We start from the raw sequence: 16571 nt of genomic DNA, 5'->3' as shown, positions 1-16571 counted from the left end.
TTTTCACTATTGCCTTTGGCTTGCTTTGGATTAAATTTGCTCTCCTTTTACTAGCTGCTTAAAGTAGAAGCTTAGAGGGTTGATTTGAGACCTTTTCTAATACAAGTGTTTAATGCTCTACGTTTCCATCTAAATAAACGGTGCCTTAACAATACCCCACAAATTTGATATGTTATGATTTCATTTAGTTCAAAATATATCTTTTAATTTCCTTTCGGACTTTCTCTTTGACCATGGGTTCTTTAGAAGGGTGTTGTCTAATTTCCAAATATTTGGGGATTTTTCTAGATATTTTCAGTTATTGATTTCTACTTTAATTCTATTAGGGTCAGAGATCACCACTTTTAAATTTAAGGTTTGTTTTATGGCCCAGAATATGGTCTGTCTTGGTGAATGTTCCATTGTACTTGGAAAGAAAGTATATTCTCCTGCTGTTGGGTGGTGCGTTGTGTAAATGTCAGTTTGGAAAAAAAAATTAAAACCCCAGACAGATAAAAACATGTCAGTTAGGTTGATTTAGTTGATAATGTTGGAGTCTTCTCTATTCTTGCTGATTTGTTTTTTTAATTACCAAGAGGAAATTATTGAATTCTCTAACTATTAAGTGTGGATTTTTCTATTTTCCCTTTAGTTCTATTGGTTTTTGCTTCCTATAGTGTGAAGCTTGGTTTTTAGATGCACATACATTTAAGACTGTGATGTTTTGGTCAGTTGACTCTATTATTATTATGCAGTGTCCCTCTTTTTCCTGATAACGTTACTTTTTCTGAAGTCTACTTTGTCTAAATTAATATAGCTACTGCAACTTTCTTTTGATTAGAGTTGGCACAGTAGATTGTTTTCCTCCATCTTTTTACCTTTAACCTACTTTTCATTGTATTTAAAGTGGGATTTGTGTAGACAGCCTATAAGTTGTTTCTTGTTTCTTATTCAACCTAATCATCTCTTTCTTTTCATTGGTGTGTGTAGGCCACTTTTTATTTCATGTAATTATTGATACAGTTGGGTTTTGGTTTACCAATTCATTCTGTTTTGTCTGACCCGTTTTTATCCCTTTGTCCCCTTGCCTGCCTTCTTTTGGATGATTTGAAACGGAATCAGTTTTTGACCTGTTGACTTGGAGGTGCCTGTGGGCACTGAGGGGAGCCAAGCACTACAGCTGTTTCCTGACTGGGCCACAAACCCCCCAGCTGGGAGCAGCCTCTGCTCTGACCTCTGGACTAGGGCTTCCACGTCCCTGTGGACATACAGGCAGGCGGCCTGGCTCCTCTGCCTGGGGCACCCCTTTGGGCATGCCCTTTGGTAGGAGAGCCTGGTCCTGGAGCGGAAGGGGGCCTGACAGCACGGGGACGTGCAGGGGACGGGGCTCCTCAGGGCCGGGGGTACCAGGGGACGGGCTCCACGGTGGGGGGTGGCGTGAAGGGACAGGGACGCCATAGGTCGACGTCAGTCACTGCAACGCTCCTTGCCTTGTGCCGCAGACAGCCGAAGAAGGGTGGCAAGCAGGCGTCGGCCTCCTACGACTCGGAGGAAGAGGAGGAGGGGCTGCCCATGAGCTACGACGAGAAGCGTCAGCTGAGCCTGGACATCAACCGGCTGCCGGGGGAGAAGCTGGGCCGCGTGGTGCACATCATCCAGTCCCGCGAGCCCTCGCTCAGGGACTCCAACCCCGACGAGATAGAGATTGACTTTGAGACTCTGAAACCCACCACGTTGCGGGAACTGGAGAGATACGTCAAGTCTTGTTTACAGAAAAAGCAGAGGAAGCCGCTGTGTAAGTTGGGGCTGGAGTGCAGCCCTCGCAGCCCCCCTGCTCTCTGCCTCCCTCCTCCTCCTCCTTCAGTCCCAGGGCACAGGGGAACCAGGGTCCTGGGAAGTGAGGAAGGGCAGGTCCGAGACACTTCTGGGTGGCAGAAGAGGCCCGCGGCCAAGGACCACCCAGGGCGCCTGAGCCTGTGTGGCCCCTTGGGGGCCTTGGTCCTCACTCGCTCTGAGGGGGCAGCCACCGTCTCCTGGATGGAGTGTCTTGTGACCCCGTGCAGTCGTGGTACGTTTGATCCTCAGTAACGTCCCCGTGGCCTCAGGTGGTGGCACAGGCATTGCCAGGTGGTAGACCAGCTCTGCTGCTGGCCAAGGCATTGCCAGTCCACAGCGAAGGAGAACCGCGTGGATAAGAGGGTCAGGCTGTGAAGTCGCGGCTCTGCCCTTCACAAGGGGTGTCACCAAGCCACACATGTCCTACCTGGAGTGGGATGGTCTGCCCCACCTCGGGTTTTGTGAGTTAAAGAAAAGGCTGCATAAGATGAGGGCTTAGGCCATGCAGGTGGGGATTCCGTAATGTCCGGGCACTTTTCCCCTCGGGGAGCTTGGTGTCAGCCCTGGAGGGCCAGGTGGGGGTTATGAATACCCAGGAGGCCAGGTGGCTGAGGGGCTCAGGAAGCGGGGGCCGGCCACCTGCCCCTCCTGCGCTGCCCACCTGCCCCTCCTGCGCTGCCCACCTGCCCCTCCTGTGCTGCCCACCTGCCCCTCCTGCGCTGCCCACCTGCCCCTCCTGTGCTGCCCACCTGCCCCTCCTGCGCTGCCCACCTGTCCCTCCTGCGCTGCCCACCTGTCCCTCCTGCGCTGCCCACCTGCCCCTCCTGCGCTGCCCACCTGTCTCTCCTGCGCTGCCCACGTGTCCCTCCTGCGCTGCCCACCTGCCCCTCCTGTGCTGCCCACCTGCTGCTCTCGGTCTCAGCTCCCGGTTCCTTCACAGCGACGAGCGGGAAGAAGCAGGCGGCCAAGTCGAAGGAGGAGTTAGCTCAGGAGAAGAAGAAGGAGTTGGAGAAGCGGCTGCAGGACGTCAGCGGGCAGCTGAGCAACAAGAAGCCTGCCAAGAAAGGTACCTGCCGGGGCCGGGCTGCCCCCAGGGCGTGGGCTCCCTGGCTGCCCCCACTGCAGCTCTGTCCAGAGTGGGGAGGGTCGCGGTGGGCAGTGGGTGGCAGACCCAGGCTTGAGTTTGTGACTCTACCACTTCATGAGCCGCGTTTCCTTAGATGGGGCTTCTGAAGTCCTGAGACCCCGATTTGCTTATCTGTAAACTGGGGACGCAGACCCGGCCCTACGGGAGGTGTGTGAAAGGTGCCACTGTCCACTTGCCTTTGGAAGGGCGCAGCTGTGGTGTTCGGGGGCTGGACCCCATAGCTTGGAGGATGGCAGTCTGACCTCGAGCCTAGTAGCCAGCTCTTTGGCTGTCCCCAGGTAGTGACAGCAGTTCCCAGCATGTTAACGATATCACAGGGCGGAGGCTCTGGCTCCCAGCCCCCAGGCTCTGTGCTCTGTGGACGCCACGGTCTTGTTTTAGGTGAGCAAGTGTTTGATTCCTCGCCTCCTTTCTCTGGAGCCTGCACGAAAGGGCAAATACTTTTTTCCAAGCCCAGGGACAGTGGGGCCCAGGTGATGGCAGCCAGAGTTGGGGTCCCATCTGGATGACCCTGTAGCAGCCGATGCTATAGCCTTGCCAGGTCCTGCCTTCTTGCCCAGTGCTGAGACGGCGCTTGGAGCCCTGCCCATGCCCACCGAAGGCTGGGAGGGTGCCCTTGGAAGGGCAGAGTAGGTGGTTCATTCCTACCTGATGCCACGTGACTGATGGGTACCTTCATGCAGTCAGCCCCCACTCACTTCCCGCCCGTTCCTCTTAGCAGATTGCCTTCATTTTCACCCCATCTCTAGCATATTTAGAGGGCTTTGTTGACCTTGAGCGGTTTGTGCTCCCAACACTTCTGACACCAAGTGTGTGGGTTCTCCCGCCAGTTCTCCATCTCTGACCCCAGCTGGGTGTTCGGCAGTTCCGTTCATTGCTGGCCCCATAGGCTAAGGGCTCGGTCCCACAGACTGTCCCCACCTGACTCCAGGTGCAATTCCTGGGCTCCTGCACCTCTGACTGACCGGCTACACATCAGGGGTCCCCGTGACCCCCTCCCCAGGCTCAGTAGTCTGCTACAACGCCACACAGAACTCAGGAAAGCGTGGTATTACCTTTAAGGCTGATTTATAAAGGATACAACTTAGGAACAGCCTCGAAGGAAGAGGCGCACGGGCCAGGTGTGGGGTGTGGAGCTTCCGCTCCCTCTCCGGCGGCCACCCTCCCGCATCTCCATGTGTTCCCGGCCCAGAAGTCCTGCGAACCGAGAGTTTTCTAGAGAGGGCATGTCCAGTGCCCCCCCGCCTCGGACATGCGTGGGGGCTGAGAGTTCTCACCTCCTAATTGCTCTGTCTTCCTGGTGACCAGCCCCATCGTGTGGCTCTCGGGGGCCCCAGCACAAGTCGCTCGTCAGCATAAACTCACCCAGGTGTGAGCCAAAGGGTCTCCTTAGAAATCACAAACGACATTCTTACCACTCAGGAAATTCCAAGGGTTTTAGGAACTCTGTGCTGGCAGAGAACCAGGACAGACCAGTTAATCTAATACCAAAGCCTCACGAGCGTGTTCACTTATTTCAGTACTTATTACGTGACCGGGTCAGGAAGTGGTGGGTCATGGCATGTAGTGAAGTGGTGTGAAGCCAGTGTGTGTTCTGGAAAAGCTGAGCGGATGCAGGCGTCGGGGTGCGTGGGGCTGAGCGCCTCTCACCTGCCCGTCTCCCTCAGACAAAGCAGGCTCGGCGCCCTCTGGAGGGCCTTCCCGACTCAGCAGCAGCAGCTCGTCCGAGTCCGGGAGCACCAGCTCCAGCGGATCCAGCTCCGATAGCAGCGACTCGGAATAGCCTCGCACTCGCCGGGACAGAAGCCCTCCGGTGCCGTCGCACACGCCGACCTCTGCAGTGGCCCCTCCCATGGTTAATATACTACTTCTGTTCCACTCTGTGCAGACTTCTCTTTCATCCAGTGTTACGGTGTCTTCCCATTTTTGCTTTACTAGGTCACAGGCCTTTTTTGTGTGTACACTAGACTTTATGAGGAGGTGTGAGTCCGCATAAAGTCTTTTCTTCATAATCGAATTCAGTCGCTTGGAGATGACAACTTCAGATGCTAACCTGGTAACCGTAGAAAAACACGTAAGACGTGCTCCGAAGGTTCCTGCAAAACCCCTTGCGTGTGCCCGACCTGGTCTGTAGCTCCAGAAGGAATGTTTTCAAAGGAAATGTCTCTCAGATGGTACTGTATTTGGAAGCTGTTGGCTTTGCAAACGGGTGTCGTCTTTGTCACTTGGGCCCTGAGTTCTTACCCTCGTGTCCGAGGGCCAGCCTGTTTCAGCAGGGACTGAGGACGGACGTTGACGCGCTTGCTGTGAGAACCGGCGCTGGGCTAAGCGAGCGCGGTCATTGGAGCTCCAGGAAGAGCTTTTGCGGGTTGGGGGCAGGCGAGGGTGGGCGTGCGTGGAAGGGGATGTTGAGTTTTTCTGGTCTTTGTGACGTCAGGAGCCCTGGGAGGGAACGCAGTGGCTGCGTGTGCCGCGTGCAGGTTTCCACACACTGAAACTTTTACCTCAAGTTAAAAAAAAAAAAAAAAATCAAAAAAATCAAAAGGAGACTTTTTTTGTAAGGTTCAGCAATTTTCTACGAAATCCAGCCCCATGTGTGTCCCCAACTCGTTAGCGCTGCCACACACTCCGGAATCATTTTCCCAAGTTCATGTATATATGAATACTTTATTTATTAACATCATTGGTCATTTTTTAAAAAAAAAAAAAAGGAAAAGAAAAACAAAACTGCAAAAGACATGCATTAAAAACAAATAGAGATGCAGGCCTTTTAAATGGTTTGGAGGAGAGCCCAGGTCCTGCGGGGACGGTGGACCTGCCCCTCCAGGTGCTAGCTCCCGTCACCGTCACCGGCGCTCGGTCATGTCTGTGTGCGCCTGCCCTTCTCCTGGGTTTCTTGGGGTTTTTGTTTTTGTTCTTTTGTGTGTGTGTATGAAGTTTGGAGACTTACAGGTATAGACAACTTCCAGCTGCAGCACATCCTAATTTTTTATTTTGGTTGTTTAGTTCTTTTGTATTCTCTTCTGGTCTCTTTAGGACTGTTTTAAAAGAAATCAATTTAGGGAACCCCAGTTATATAATACAAGCTTTGTAATCTGAGAGGAAAAAATGTATAGTAAATCTAAGTCTTGATTTTTAACTTTCTATTGTAAAAAAAAAAAAAATAATATACAGAATTTAACAGAAAGTTATGTTTTGGTTTTGTTTTTTCCAAAGGCCCCCATATGGCCTTTGAGTGCAGGGATGTCCCCACACTGCCTGCCTAGGTTCTGAGCATTGTGGCCTCGGCCCAGAATGCTAGGGTCGGTCCCCCCAGTCCCCAGATGGGGCGCCCCCTCACCTCCCGGCCCCCAGGGGACGGGCTGCAGGCTTGCTGCCCTTTGCAGTCTTCCCGCTGGCAGCAGTGGCCTGACAGGGCTCTTCCCGGCCTGTCTCCTCTCTCCGGGGGTGGAGGCGCCTCTGGCCTCAGGAGGGTTCCCTCCCTGAGGACTCCCCAGGGACCCCTGCTCGAGCATTTTCCATTTAGCAGAAGTGACTGATGCATTGTCCCAGACATCCGTGTGACGACTTGATGGAACTGGGTGCTGGAGGCGGAGCGTGAGTGACCGGCCTCTGTCTGATGGGGAGTTCTCTCTGCCACACTCCTGGATGGATACAGGGGCTAGAAGGCAGGACCCTCACAGGTGGCGAGTTTTAGAAATCGGAAAGTCAATTCAGATTCCACCAACCCTTATGGCTGTGGATGATGCCAGAGATGGATCGAGAACTCTGAGGAGGGAGGGGAAGTGGAGTACCATTTTTCTTACTTCCGGTGATGCTGACACTTGCTGAGTTTTGAGCCAGTTTGTTAAACTTTTAATTAAGTTTTGTTTATAATAAAAATATAAATGGATTTTAAACTTGCCATTTTTTAAAGTTACCCTTGTTTTTCAAAGGTGTTTTTTAACTAAGTCTTTAGTGGAATATTTAAATGATGACTTTAAGGAATCAGTACACGACATGTCAACAGGTCTTAAAGCAAAGCTCGTTGGCGAGACGCAACCAAGTGCACACTGGGTAATGGGCAGACCTGGTAGGGGGTGTCTGCAGGTGCGTGGGGCTCCCGCGAAGTGCCTCCAACTGTGGAGAGAGCAAAGCGTCACCTGTGAGCTGATCAGCGAGGCTGACATCTGGCCCTAGCGTTTAGTGGCCCACTGGTTCTGTGCGGGACGTGGCTTCTCGAACCACGTATGCCTCTTTCTCCAGAGCCACCGGCTTCGGGCGCTCACAGGGCTGTCGTCATTCCGAGCAGTGCGGTTCATTGGTGCTGCAGCTTCTGAGGCTTTCTGTCCACACTTCCACATTGGTTTCTCTGCAGTTTGGGGGACACCTCCTCCACCTCTCAGCTCACCTGTGGGTGTCTGTTATTCCCATTTCTCTGTACTGGGAAGACTGCAGTCGAACAAGCAGAGGGGCTCCAGCGCCAGGAGCTGTAGTGTAGCTTTTCACATGCTTTTTTCAAGAGGAAAAGAGCGGCGTGTTAATAGGTTGGCCATGCATAGGAAATGGCTTTGGAAACCCTCTCCGTGACCGTGGCCGTGCAGGCCGAGGGGGCAGGCTTGGGGAGTGGACCGATTCCAGAGAGCCGTGCTCATGCTGGGCAGTGTCACCTTGCTTACAAACTGTAAGATACGTTTTCTTTTTGTTTTTGTTCTTTTGCAACATTCACATCTTTTATAGTCGTTTGGGGAAAACAGCACCCACGGGAAAGGATTTGTTACGTCAGTGTAGTGCTGCTCCTTGATACTGGCCTAACACTTCCAGGAAGTTTTTCTTTTTTATATTTAAAGTGTTACTTTTCTGTATGATGTGCATGCAAGTTTACCGTAACTTTTCTTAAACTTTTTAGTGCCGTTTCTAGTATATTCCTGTAAATGTCAGTTACTGAAAATGAGTCCAATGTAAGTAGTTTTAGCTTGTTTATTGCAATGCTGGCCTCAACACAACAGAATAAAAATGGTAGAAAGTACTCTTTGATGTTTCTGGTAATCATGGACCCTTCTCCTGGGGCATTTATTTTGTTTTCATAATAAAAGCAAAAAAAAAACCAAACAAACAAAAAACAAGAGGTGCCTGTGTGTGCCTTTTCCTGTGCTTTCGGGGTGCGTCCCACCTCATCTCATGCGTGGAGATGCTGGGGAGCCGCTGGGCCCCTTCGGGTTCCCGCTCTTCCCTCGCTGGTGCAGACGAGCTGAGGAGTTCCTCACTCTTCACGTTCTGTAGCTCTTGGACGGAAAACCCAAATCATCCGAAAGAAGATTTAAAAAGCTGCCTAAGTAGCTCCAGTCCTCAGCCTGGGCAGGGAGACACCGGGATTTAGGGAGCATCCATTTTTGCCTAAGAGTTAAAATCCCCCTTCCCATTTTATCGGTTCTCCAGAACACCTGCCCTCCATACAAGTGCAGGTACTCCCAGCTGCCAGTCCCCACTGTCCTCCTGTCCAGGCAAACCCTCCTGTGCCCCAGGCTGCACTCCGGGGCTTTCTGAGACTTCAGGCGTCACACACTTGGCCAGCTGGCCCAACGGACATTTCCCTGAAAGCACGTCAAACGGGCTTATGCTTTTGACGTTTCCGCTGCTCAGAGCAGAATCCGGCACTGAGAGGCTTCAGTGACTGAATGAGGCGTCACAAAAACCGAAGGTTCTGACACTAAAACAGTCACGGCTGTTGGAGCCAGGCCTTGACATCCCGGGAAAAGGTTCTCGTTGGCCCACGTCCTGGCCTGACGACATCCCCCCCACACACACAGCTGCCACTGGGCACCCTCCCTATGTTCGCTCGCCGTATGTCACCTTTGTCCAGACTTAGCCCCCCTCTCATCCGGACCTACCTCCCCGAGGACGGGGACTGGGCTGTGTCGCAGGCTTCCCTCAGGCCCATGGTGTCTCCCTGAACTCAGCGTAGCCTAGTGCCAGCTGTCCTCCAAGTGACCCAGGGCTCAGCCTCCCACGTGCTGCTTCCAGGCCTGACCCGACCACCGTTCTCACATTAGTCAGGTGCGGTGAGTGTGCGGCACAGGCATTCCAGATGCCTCTGAAGCTTGCTTCCCAAGCAGGAAGCACTGCCAAGATGCTGACAAGCCTACCTGCCAGGTAACTGCAGTGTCAGGGCCCCCGGGCAGGCAAGCCCTTACTCCAGAGACCTCACCCTGCCAATGGGACGGGCTTCTGTGCTCAACTCTGGGGCCACCTCAGCAAGGACCATGCCTCTGGCAAGCCGTGAACGTGTGGGGGATGCAGTCTGACCCCACAGTGCCACTTCGAGGATGCCGTGGGCTGGCTCGCACAGCTGCACAAAGGCACAGGACGTGCCATGTACCTGGTGACAGCGAGGGCTCCTCTGCCCGCCTGTGGGCACCCAGGACTGCTAGTCAATCGGAGCACGATGGAAAAGCCCAGTCTTGATTGACAGCTGAGCCAGAAAAACATTCGGAACAAGGTGCGTGGTGCTGCCCTCGGGAGGGCACCTTGATTTGCTTTCTGCATTTCTGGGTTGGGTTTTTTTTTAGCAAAAACTGAAAGCCGAGTTAATACGTTGCGTCCAGCGGAGTTTAAATCCCTCGTGAAGATTCTCGTGATCCGTACGCAACGTGTTAAGATATTATGAACAGACATAGTAAGAGGAAGGAAGGAGAATCCTAAAGGATATTTATTATTTTAGAGAAGCACAATCAGCTGTGACAAAGATACTCCCACATTTGCATAGCCACACAGACTAATTACGGCCCACGGCAAATCCTGTGAAAGACTCCTCAGAACCGCCCACACGTTGGGCCCCTGGCCTGGGCTATCATAATGACTGACCAGCATCCGACAGCTGCAAAGGGTGTGGAGCAGTCGGGCTGAAAGGCTCTGTCAGTCCAGAACCTGCATTTTCCAACCCCGTGATTGAATTTGAAACCCCTGTAAGCAACTGATGTGGAACTTGAAAGTAATTTTGTTTTCCTTCATGTTTTTTGGATGCACTTGCCCGCAGTCCTCCACTATTTGGAAGTTAGTGTGGACGCCACCACAGTGTACACACATGGTGGTCATTTTGGTAACTGGACTCAACGTGTAGGTGCCTCAAAATTCCCGTGGACATGCCATTGATGACCATTTAAGTTACATCCATCCTGCTCCTACAAATGGATTTACCACCATACACGCCTGTTTCTTCCCCTTTTTCTAGGTCTGACTTATTCTCCACCAGGCAGTAGTGAATAGTGAGAACAACCCACAACACTCGAAAAGGTTGTAACCAGAGTACCCCTCTTGGCTGCTGTATTGGAAGTGTGCCAAGCAGATCGAGTGGTGCCCTGGCCTGGACAGTTAGAACGGAGGCCAGACTCTGGGCCTACAGGTCGCACCGACAGTGACAGAGGCATTTCTGCCATTCGTGTGTTCTTCCCCCACAGCTGGGTCTTCACAATCACTAGTCAGTGTCCTGGGAAGGCCTAGGAATCCACAAGGCAAACCCACTGAAGGAAACGGGGCCTGTTCTCACAGCTTGGCGCCTGGCCCCGGTTTTCACACTGGAATCACATAATTGTGCAAAACTTGGACTGGCCCGTGTCCCGGGAGACCTCCAGCTTGTTTCTGTCGCGGACCAAGATGGCCTCGTTCCCGTACTGTGTGTACCACATGCTTCGGCTCCTGCTCAGGTATGTCCCGGGTGGCACAGATTCTAATTTTCGCTGCTGCTGTTGCCAGATGAGCAGGGAGGTGTCCCTGTACCGCAGCCGGGCATGGCCTTCAGACAGGGCTTTCTCTGCCAGTGGCACGCGGCCACTCATCACTGGCTGGAACTCCTCCACCCCCACCCCCGGGCTCCGCACCTGAGGCCTCTCTGAGCTGACCCTCCCGCAACGACAGCTGCCAGCTGCTTTGCACCAAAGGCTCTGATGAACACACTTTTCAGCTGGTGGGTCTGAGGGTTCTTAATGGTACAGACGAGGATGCAGGCCATTTACAGGCGCACCCTGTGGAGGGTGGTGTTGGAAGGAAAAGAGTCTCAGCATTCTGCAGACACCTAAGAACCTCACGTGGGACAGCACGCAGGTGAGTGTGGCACCCTGGCCATGGCCTTCACTGGTGACAGTTGTGTGCACTTTACTAGGTGTGGAGTTGACAGACGCGGCACCCACCTCAGGGGGGACTTGTCAGGTGTCTCCTGCGATTCTGACACCATGGCCTGGACTGCTTAACTTGAAAAGACAAACCCAGCCTCCTCACTGAAAGGATGTTGTACAACTAGACAGAAGTTGATGGCACCTCCATGACCATCCGCCCCTGGGGGCCTTGGGGGGGCTCGCAGCGCAGCAGGGTGGCCAGAGGCTTTCGGGGGTTTGCTCCGTGCTTTCTGTCTGTCTGGCTAGTCTGCAGCTCTTCTCCAAGGTGAGGCTACAAAGAAATGAGCACGGTCAGGTGTGGGGGTGCAAAGGACTCCAGTGGGAACGGCAGGTTTTATGGCCTAGACTCATTCTTAACTCTGGATCCAAGTGTTACTTACACCAAGCTGCCGACGACCCAGACTGTGAGCCAAATGCTAGTGGTTAAAAAAGGCCGAGGTTACCGGGGACGCTGCCAGCAAGGCCGGAGCGGGGCGGACGTGCCTGGGCCGCGCTGCTGAGACCAGCGCGGTGCTCACCGGCCGCCGGAGCCTTCTCTCTGCTCCGGGCATCCGCAGGCCCCTGGGTCAGAAAGACAGACGACGTCAGGTGAAACGGCACCGGGGAGCATCCACCCCACGCTCCCCAGCCACGCAAAGTCACTGTCCCGTCCGTGCGGCCCGCGCCCATCGCCCGTCTCTGCCTCCCTGCCGGCGGCCGCGGAGCCCCCATCGCCGGCCCGCGCCCGACCGCTCACGGCGCGTCCCCCTCGCCTCCCCCGCGCCCGGGTGCCCGCCCCAGCCGCCCGCCCGCGCCCCGTCACCGCGTGGGAGGGTCTCGTGATGCGCGGGGCACTGAGCCCCGGGCGGCGCCCCTTGGCCGCAGGGCCGCGTCTCCATGGCAGCGCAGCAGGCGTCCGAGCCGAGCGCCGAGGCCGCGCAGGCCTGTGCGACGAGCCGGAGCCATCGATCGCGCCGCGGAGCCCGGCGGGGGCGCGCGTTGGGGAGCCCGGCGGGGGCGCGCGTTGGGGGAGCCCGGCGGGGGCGCGCGTTGGGGGAGCCCGGCGGGGGCGCGCGTTGGGGAGCCGAGGGCTGGGGGCGGCGGCGGCTGCGGGAGCGGTTGGACGGTGTCGCTGTCTTTCCACCGTATTGTTGGTCCTGTCATTTTATAGGCAGTACTTTCTGCTGCTGTTTGTGTACTTTCGCCACTGCTGTTGCTAGTAGCATTCTGACTGCTAATAACCGATACAATTGTTTTTTTAATAATTTAATGTTGTCCCGGGCAAAAATGGTCTCGAATTCACTCATGTCACCAACCGGGCCAGGTCCCCATCCTGCCCATGAAATTTAGGTCTATTTCCTTCCACCACCACCCTCCCCCCACCCCTCATCGTGCTCCAGTAACACTCATTTCATTCTGTCCTTTTCCGCACTGAAGTTTCATTTTTATGGTTTCCCCCAACGCTAATTAAGAAAATAATGTCATGGACATCCACAGAACTCCGAACCCACATCTGTTGAATTCGTTCTTTACAAGGACACAACATTTACAAAAAATTGAGCATATGCCAGACCATACATCAATTTCAACACATTGTAAAGCCATGTACATCATAAATAGGGTCACAGGAAACATAGTCTACAAAACAACAATACAAAGATAACGAAGAAAACCCATATGTTTGATAAAGAATATATTTCTAAATTTCTCATGGGCTAAAGAGGAACTCAATACAAATTTTAAAGTTTTTTAAATGAATGATGATAAAAATACAACATATCAGAATCGTGGGATGCAGTTAAAATCATGTCTAGGGGGGAATTTATAGCCTTAAATGCATATATTAGAAAAGTAGGAAGGTTAAGAACTGAAGAGCTAAGCATCCATCTCAAGACGTCAAGGGAAATAAAATAGCAAAAGTTAACCCAAATAAGGTAAATGGAATAACGATGAAAGGCGGAATTAGGTAGAAAACATACCAAAAAAGATAAAAAAAGCCAGCAGTTGGTTCATTGAAGAGACTAATAAAAGTGGTAAGCCTCTGATTAAGAAAAAAAAGTACACAAAACTAACATTTAGAATTCAAAAAAAAGATCGTTTCAGAAGCTGTGTTTAAAAGATAAAATAATACCATGAACACCTTCATGTCAATAAATGTGTAAATTTTACTAAGTGGACAAATCCCTAGAAAAATAGTTTATCAATATGGACGTAAGAAGAAATAGAAAGCTTGAACAGTCCTATTAAAGAAATTGAGTCCTTCATTTAAATCTTCCCTCAACGCAACACCGGGCCCTGATGGCAACACTGGAGAATCCTACCAAACATTGAAGGAAATAATAAAACCATCCTTACACAAAGATTTCTGGCAATAGTACATGAGGGAAAAATTTCCAGCTTGTTTTATGAACTAGCCTGACCTTGTTACCAAACCTCCAGAAAGGGCCACTGCTGGTTTATCTCATTCATAAACGTTTATGTGAAAAGCCTAAGCAAAATAATGGATCTATATAGTAAATATATAAAGACACACACACACACAATACTTCATGACCAAATTGTGATTATTCCAGAAGTTCAAGGTTGACTTAGTATTTTAAAAATTCGATTAATGTAATTCACCATACTAACAAGGAAGGGAAAAAAAAAGAGTACAGCCATTTCAATATCTGTATTTGATTCAATTTAACTTTCATGGTTTAAGAACGTTTGGCAAACTAGGAATAAGAATTGAATTTGTTTAATCTGATAGAAGGTATCTAGAAAAAAGCATACAGCACAATCGTATTAATAGTGAAACTCTGAAAGCCTTTGCTTTGAGATTAGGAAAATGACAGGGTTGGGCGGCCAGATGGCTCAGTTGGTTAGAGCGTGAGATTGTAACGAGTCCTGCTAGGGATGGTGGGCTGCGCCCCCTGCAACTAAAGATTGAAAACAGCAACTGGACTTGGAGCTGAGCTGCGCCCTCCACAACTGGATTGAGGGATGGCAACTTGGAGCTGATGGGCCCTGGAGAAACACACTGTTCCCCAATATTCCCCAATAAAAATTTATTAAAAAGAAATGATAGGATTGCCCAATGTCACCATTTCTATCCAGCACTGAACTGAAAGTTCTAACTAGTATAGTGATGCAACAAAAAGAAATTGGGAAAAAAAAAATATATATATATATATATATATATACATATATATATTTATATGAGAGAGAGAGAGAAAGAGAGAGAGAGAGAGATTGGAAAAGAAGAAACAAAACTGGTAGATGGTTGTGTACAAACCCAGGAGAATCTCAGATAAATTATTAAAATGAATAAGAGATTTGTAAAGTTACTGGATGGGAAATGAATATACAAAATCAGCTGCAGTTCTACATGCCAGCAAAACACAGAAAATAAAAAAATTTAAAGGTACCTTTTACAATAATATCAAAATATACCAAACACCTAGGAATAATCTAACAAAAAATGTTCAAGACTTCTACGCAAAAAACAACAACCCAAAATAAACTTTAAACAGGAATGTCATGGATTGGAAAACAGCATTTAAATTATGTAAGTTCTTCCCAACCACACTGGTTTATAGGTTCAGCTCAATCCCCCCAAATATCACAGGTTTGTATGCAACTTGACAAGCCAAGTCCCAACTCTAAAATCTAGGAGGAAAAGTGAAGTGTCAGAATTGGCCAAGATCTTGAAAAAGAAAATCAGTGTGGGATCTGCTTCTCTGAAGTTTCAGACTTGCTACAAAGGGGCAGTAACTGAGGCATGTGTTGCAGCGCCAGTATAGACACATAGAATAATAAAAAGCTCACAAGGGGATCCACACATTTTTGCACATTGGATTGATTACAAAGTTGACATTGCAAAGTAGTGGGGGAACGGGTGGACTTTTTTCACTAAATGGTCCTGGGACAACTGGAAATCCATATCGAAAACACTTAAACCTGAGCTCTGTCTCACACTCTACACAAAGATAAATTCCAGGAGTATTGTAGATCTAAATATGAATGGAGAAACAAGAGATTTTATAGGATAATAGAAAATATCTTCATGACCTTGGGGTGAAAAAAGTTTTCTAAAACAGGTCACAAAAAAACAGCCCCGACCTTAATGTTCAGGTGTTTATCAAAATGCACATCAATTCCCACAGGGGTTTGTGTTCACAGTTCCGATACTGCCACACGCGTACACTGGAATTAGACAGTTAAGTAAATGGGCAGCGGATGGTGGGAACTAGGCATCTCACTATTGGGGTGAGAGTGACAGGTAACAGGAGGTGCTAGAAAGATCCGTGTGGTGACAGATTAGAGCTGGAGCTAGCAGGATAAGCCCACATTTAGCTTCACATAAAAATGGTTACACATAGAAATGTTGCTAGATATACGTATGTATATTCATGGGTTGGTATCCACGCTTGTATATCCTTGCTCTGTCAACTGAGAGGACCTAGAAGCAATGACAGCCCAAGAGCAATGAACAATTTACTGCTGAAGTCTTGGTTTCAATATTATCCAATAAAAGGAAGTAGGGCTCTTTGGAGAAATGGCTGACACTAGGATTGGGCAATAAACATACAAGATGAGCCTGGAGCATCTTGTGGTGCTAGGAAGTAAGGACATGCTCCTAAAACAAAAACAAACAAAAAAGTCGGTGTTGAGGGGCTTGTCAGAGGGACGCAGGCACCAACCTGAAAGAGCCCCCAGTGGCCAAAGCTGGAACAATTTGAACAACAAAATAAAGTTGTATTGCGGTATATAACCCCAAGTATAAGATAAATATCCATGATTCCATATTGATGTAAATGCATAATTTAATAAATGAATGAGGGAGAAGAACCACGTCTCCGGTGTAGAAGATTGCAAATAATGTATGTAGATACTCTGTCCTCGAGGAGTGGGATATAACCCCCACTCTTCAGGTGACCTCCTCCCAAACAGGACAGCATGGAAAAGGGGATCAGAAGTACCTTTACAGTGGAGGAACCTAGCAACCATTTGATCAAGGTCAACATCAACAGTGATAAGTCACGGTGACAGCACGGACCCTTGACAGGATGTGATAAGAAGGGCACCTCACTTCTGTGGTCTTCCTCCTAAAAGTTTATCACCCCAGTCTAACTGCAAGAAATGCGTCAGACAAGTCCTCATTAAAGGACATTCTACAAGACACCTGACGAGTCTTCAGATCTGCCAAGGTCATCAGAAACAAGGAAAGTCAGAAACTGTCAGAGTCCAGAGGAGACCTGACAACTTAGTAATGTGGGTCCTGGGACCGAAAAAGGACGTGAGATAAAAACTAAGCAAATCTGAATGAATTATGGACTTCAGTTAATAACAATGTATCAGTATTGGTTCATTCATTATACCAAACTTACCTTGCTAATGTCAGACGTGAGCAGTAGAGAAGATTGGGTGTGGAGTGTATGGAAACTCTGTACCATCTTTGCTATTTTTCTGTGACTAAAACTGTCCTAAATTAACGT

General features: G+C 50.1%; 2 protein-coding genes across 2 annotated transcripts in view; one reads left to right on the top strand and one right to left on the bottom strand.

Moving 5' to 3' along the window:
• Nucleotides 1-4843, top strand: part of BRD3 (bromodomain containing 3) — a 31262-nt gene extending 26419 nt beyond the window's left edge. Inside the window, exons 10-12 of the mRNA XM_074331325.1 lie at nt 1482-1774; nt 2756-2881; nt 4630-4843. Coding sequence (XP_074187426.1) covers nt 1482-1774; nt 2756-2881; nt 4630-4745 — 535 coding nt within the window. The 3' untranslated portion in view covers nt 4746-4843. The remainder of the gene's footprint in view (nt 1-1481; nt 1775-2755; nt 2882-4629) is intronic.
• A 5531-nt stretch (nt 4844-10374) lies between these two features.
• BRD3OS (BRD3 opposite strand) lies at nt 10375-10911 on the bottom strand. The gene has a single exon (XM_074331326.1). It carries the CDS (start codon nt 10774-10776, stop codon nt 10522-10524), a length of 255 nt encoding a protein of 84 aa, XP_074187427.1. The 5' UTR covers nt 10777-10911; the 3' UTR covers nt 10375-10521.
• Between the last annotated feature and the right edge of the window lie 5660 nt (nt 10912-16571).

Source organism: Rhinolophus sinicus, linkage group LG04 (genome assembly GCF_036562045.2).
Source record: "Rhinolophus sinicus isolate RSC01 linkage group LG04, ASM3656204v1, whole genome shotgun sequence".
NCBI classification, from domain to species: Eukaryota; Metazoa; Chordata; class Mammalia; order Chiroptera; family Rhinolophidae; genus Rhinolophus; species Rhinolophus sinicus.
This window is presented reverse-complemented; position numbering and strand designations above follow the sequence as displayed.

Bases quoted from the DNA above. Each gene is read 5' to 3' on its own strand.
- BRD3OS (XM_074331326.1), bottom strand. From the start codon at position 10,776: ATGAGTGGCCGCGTGCCACTGGCAGAGAAAGCCCTGTCTGAAGGCCAT.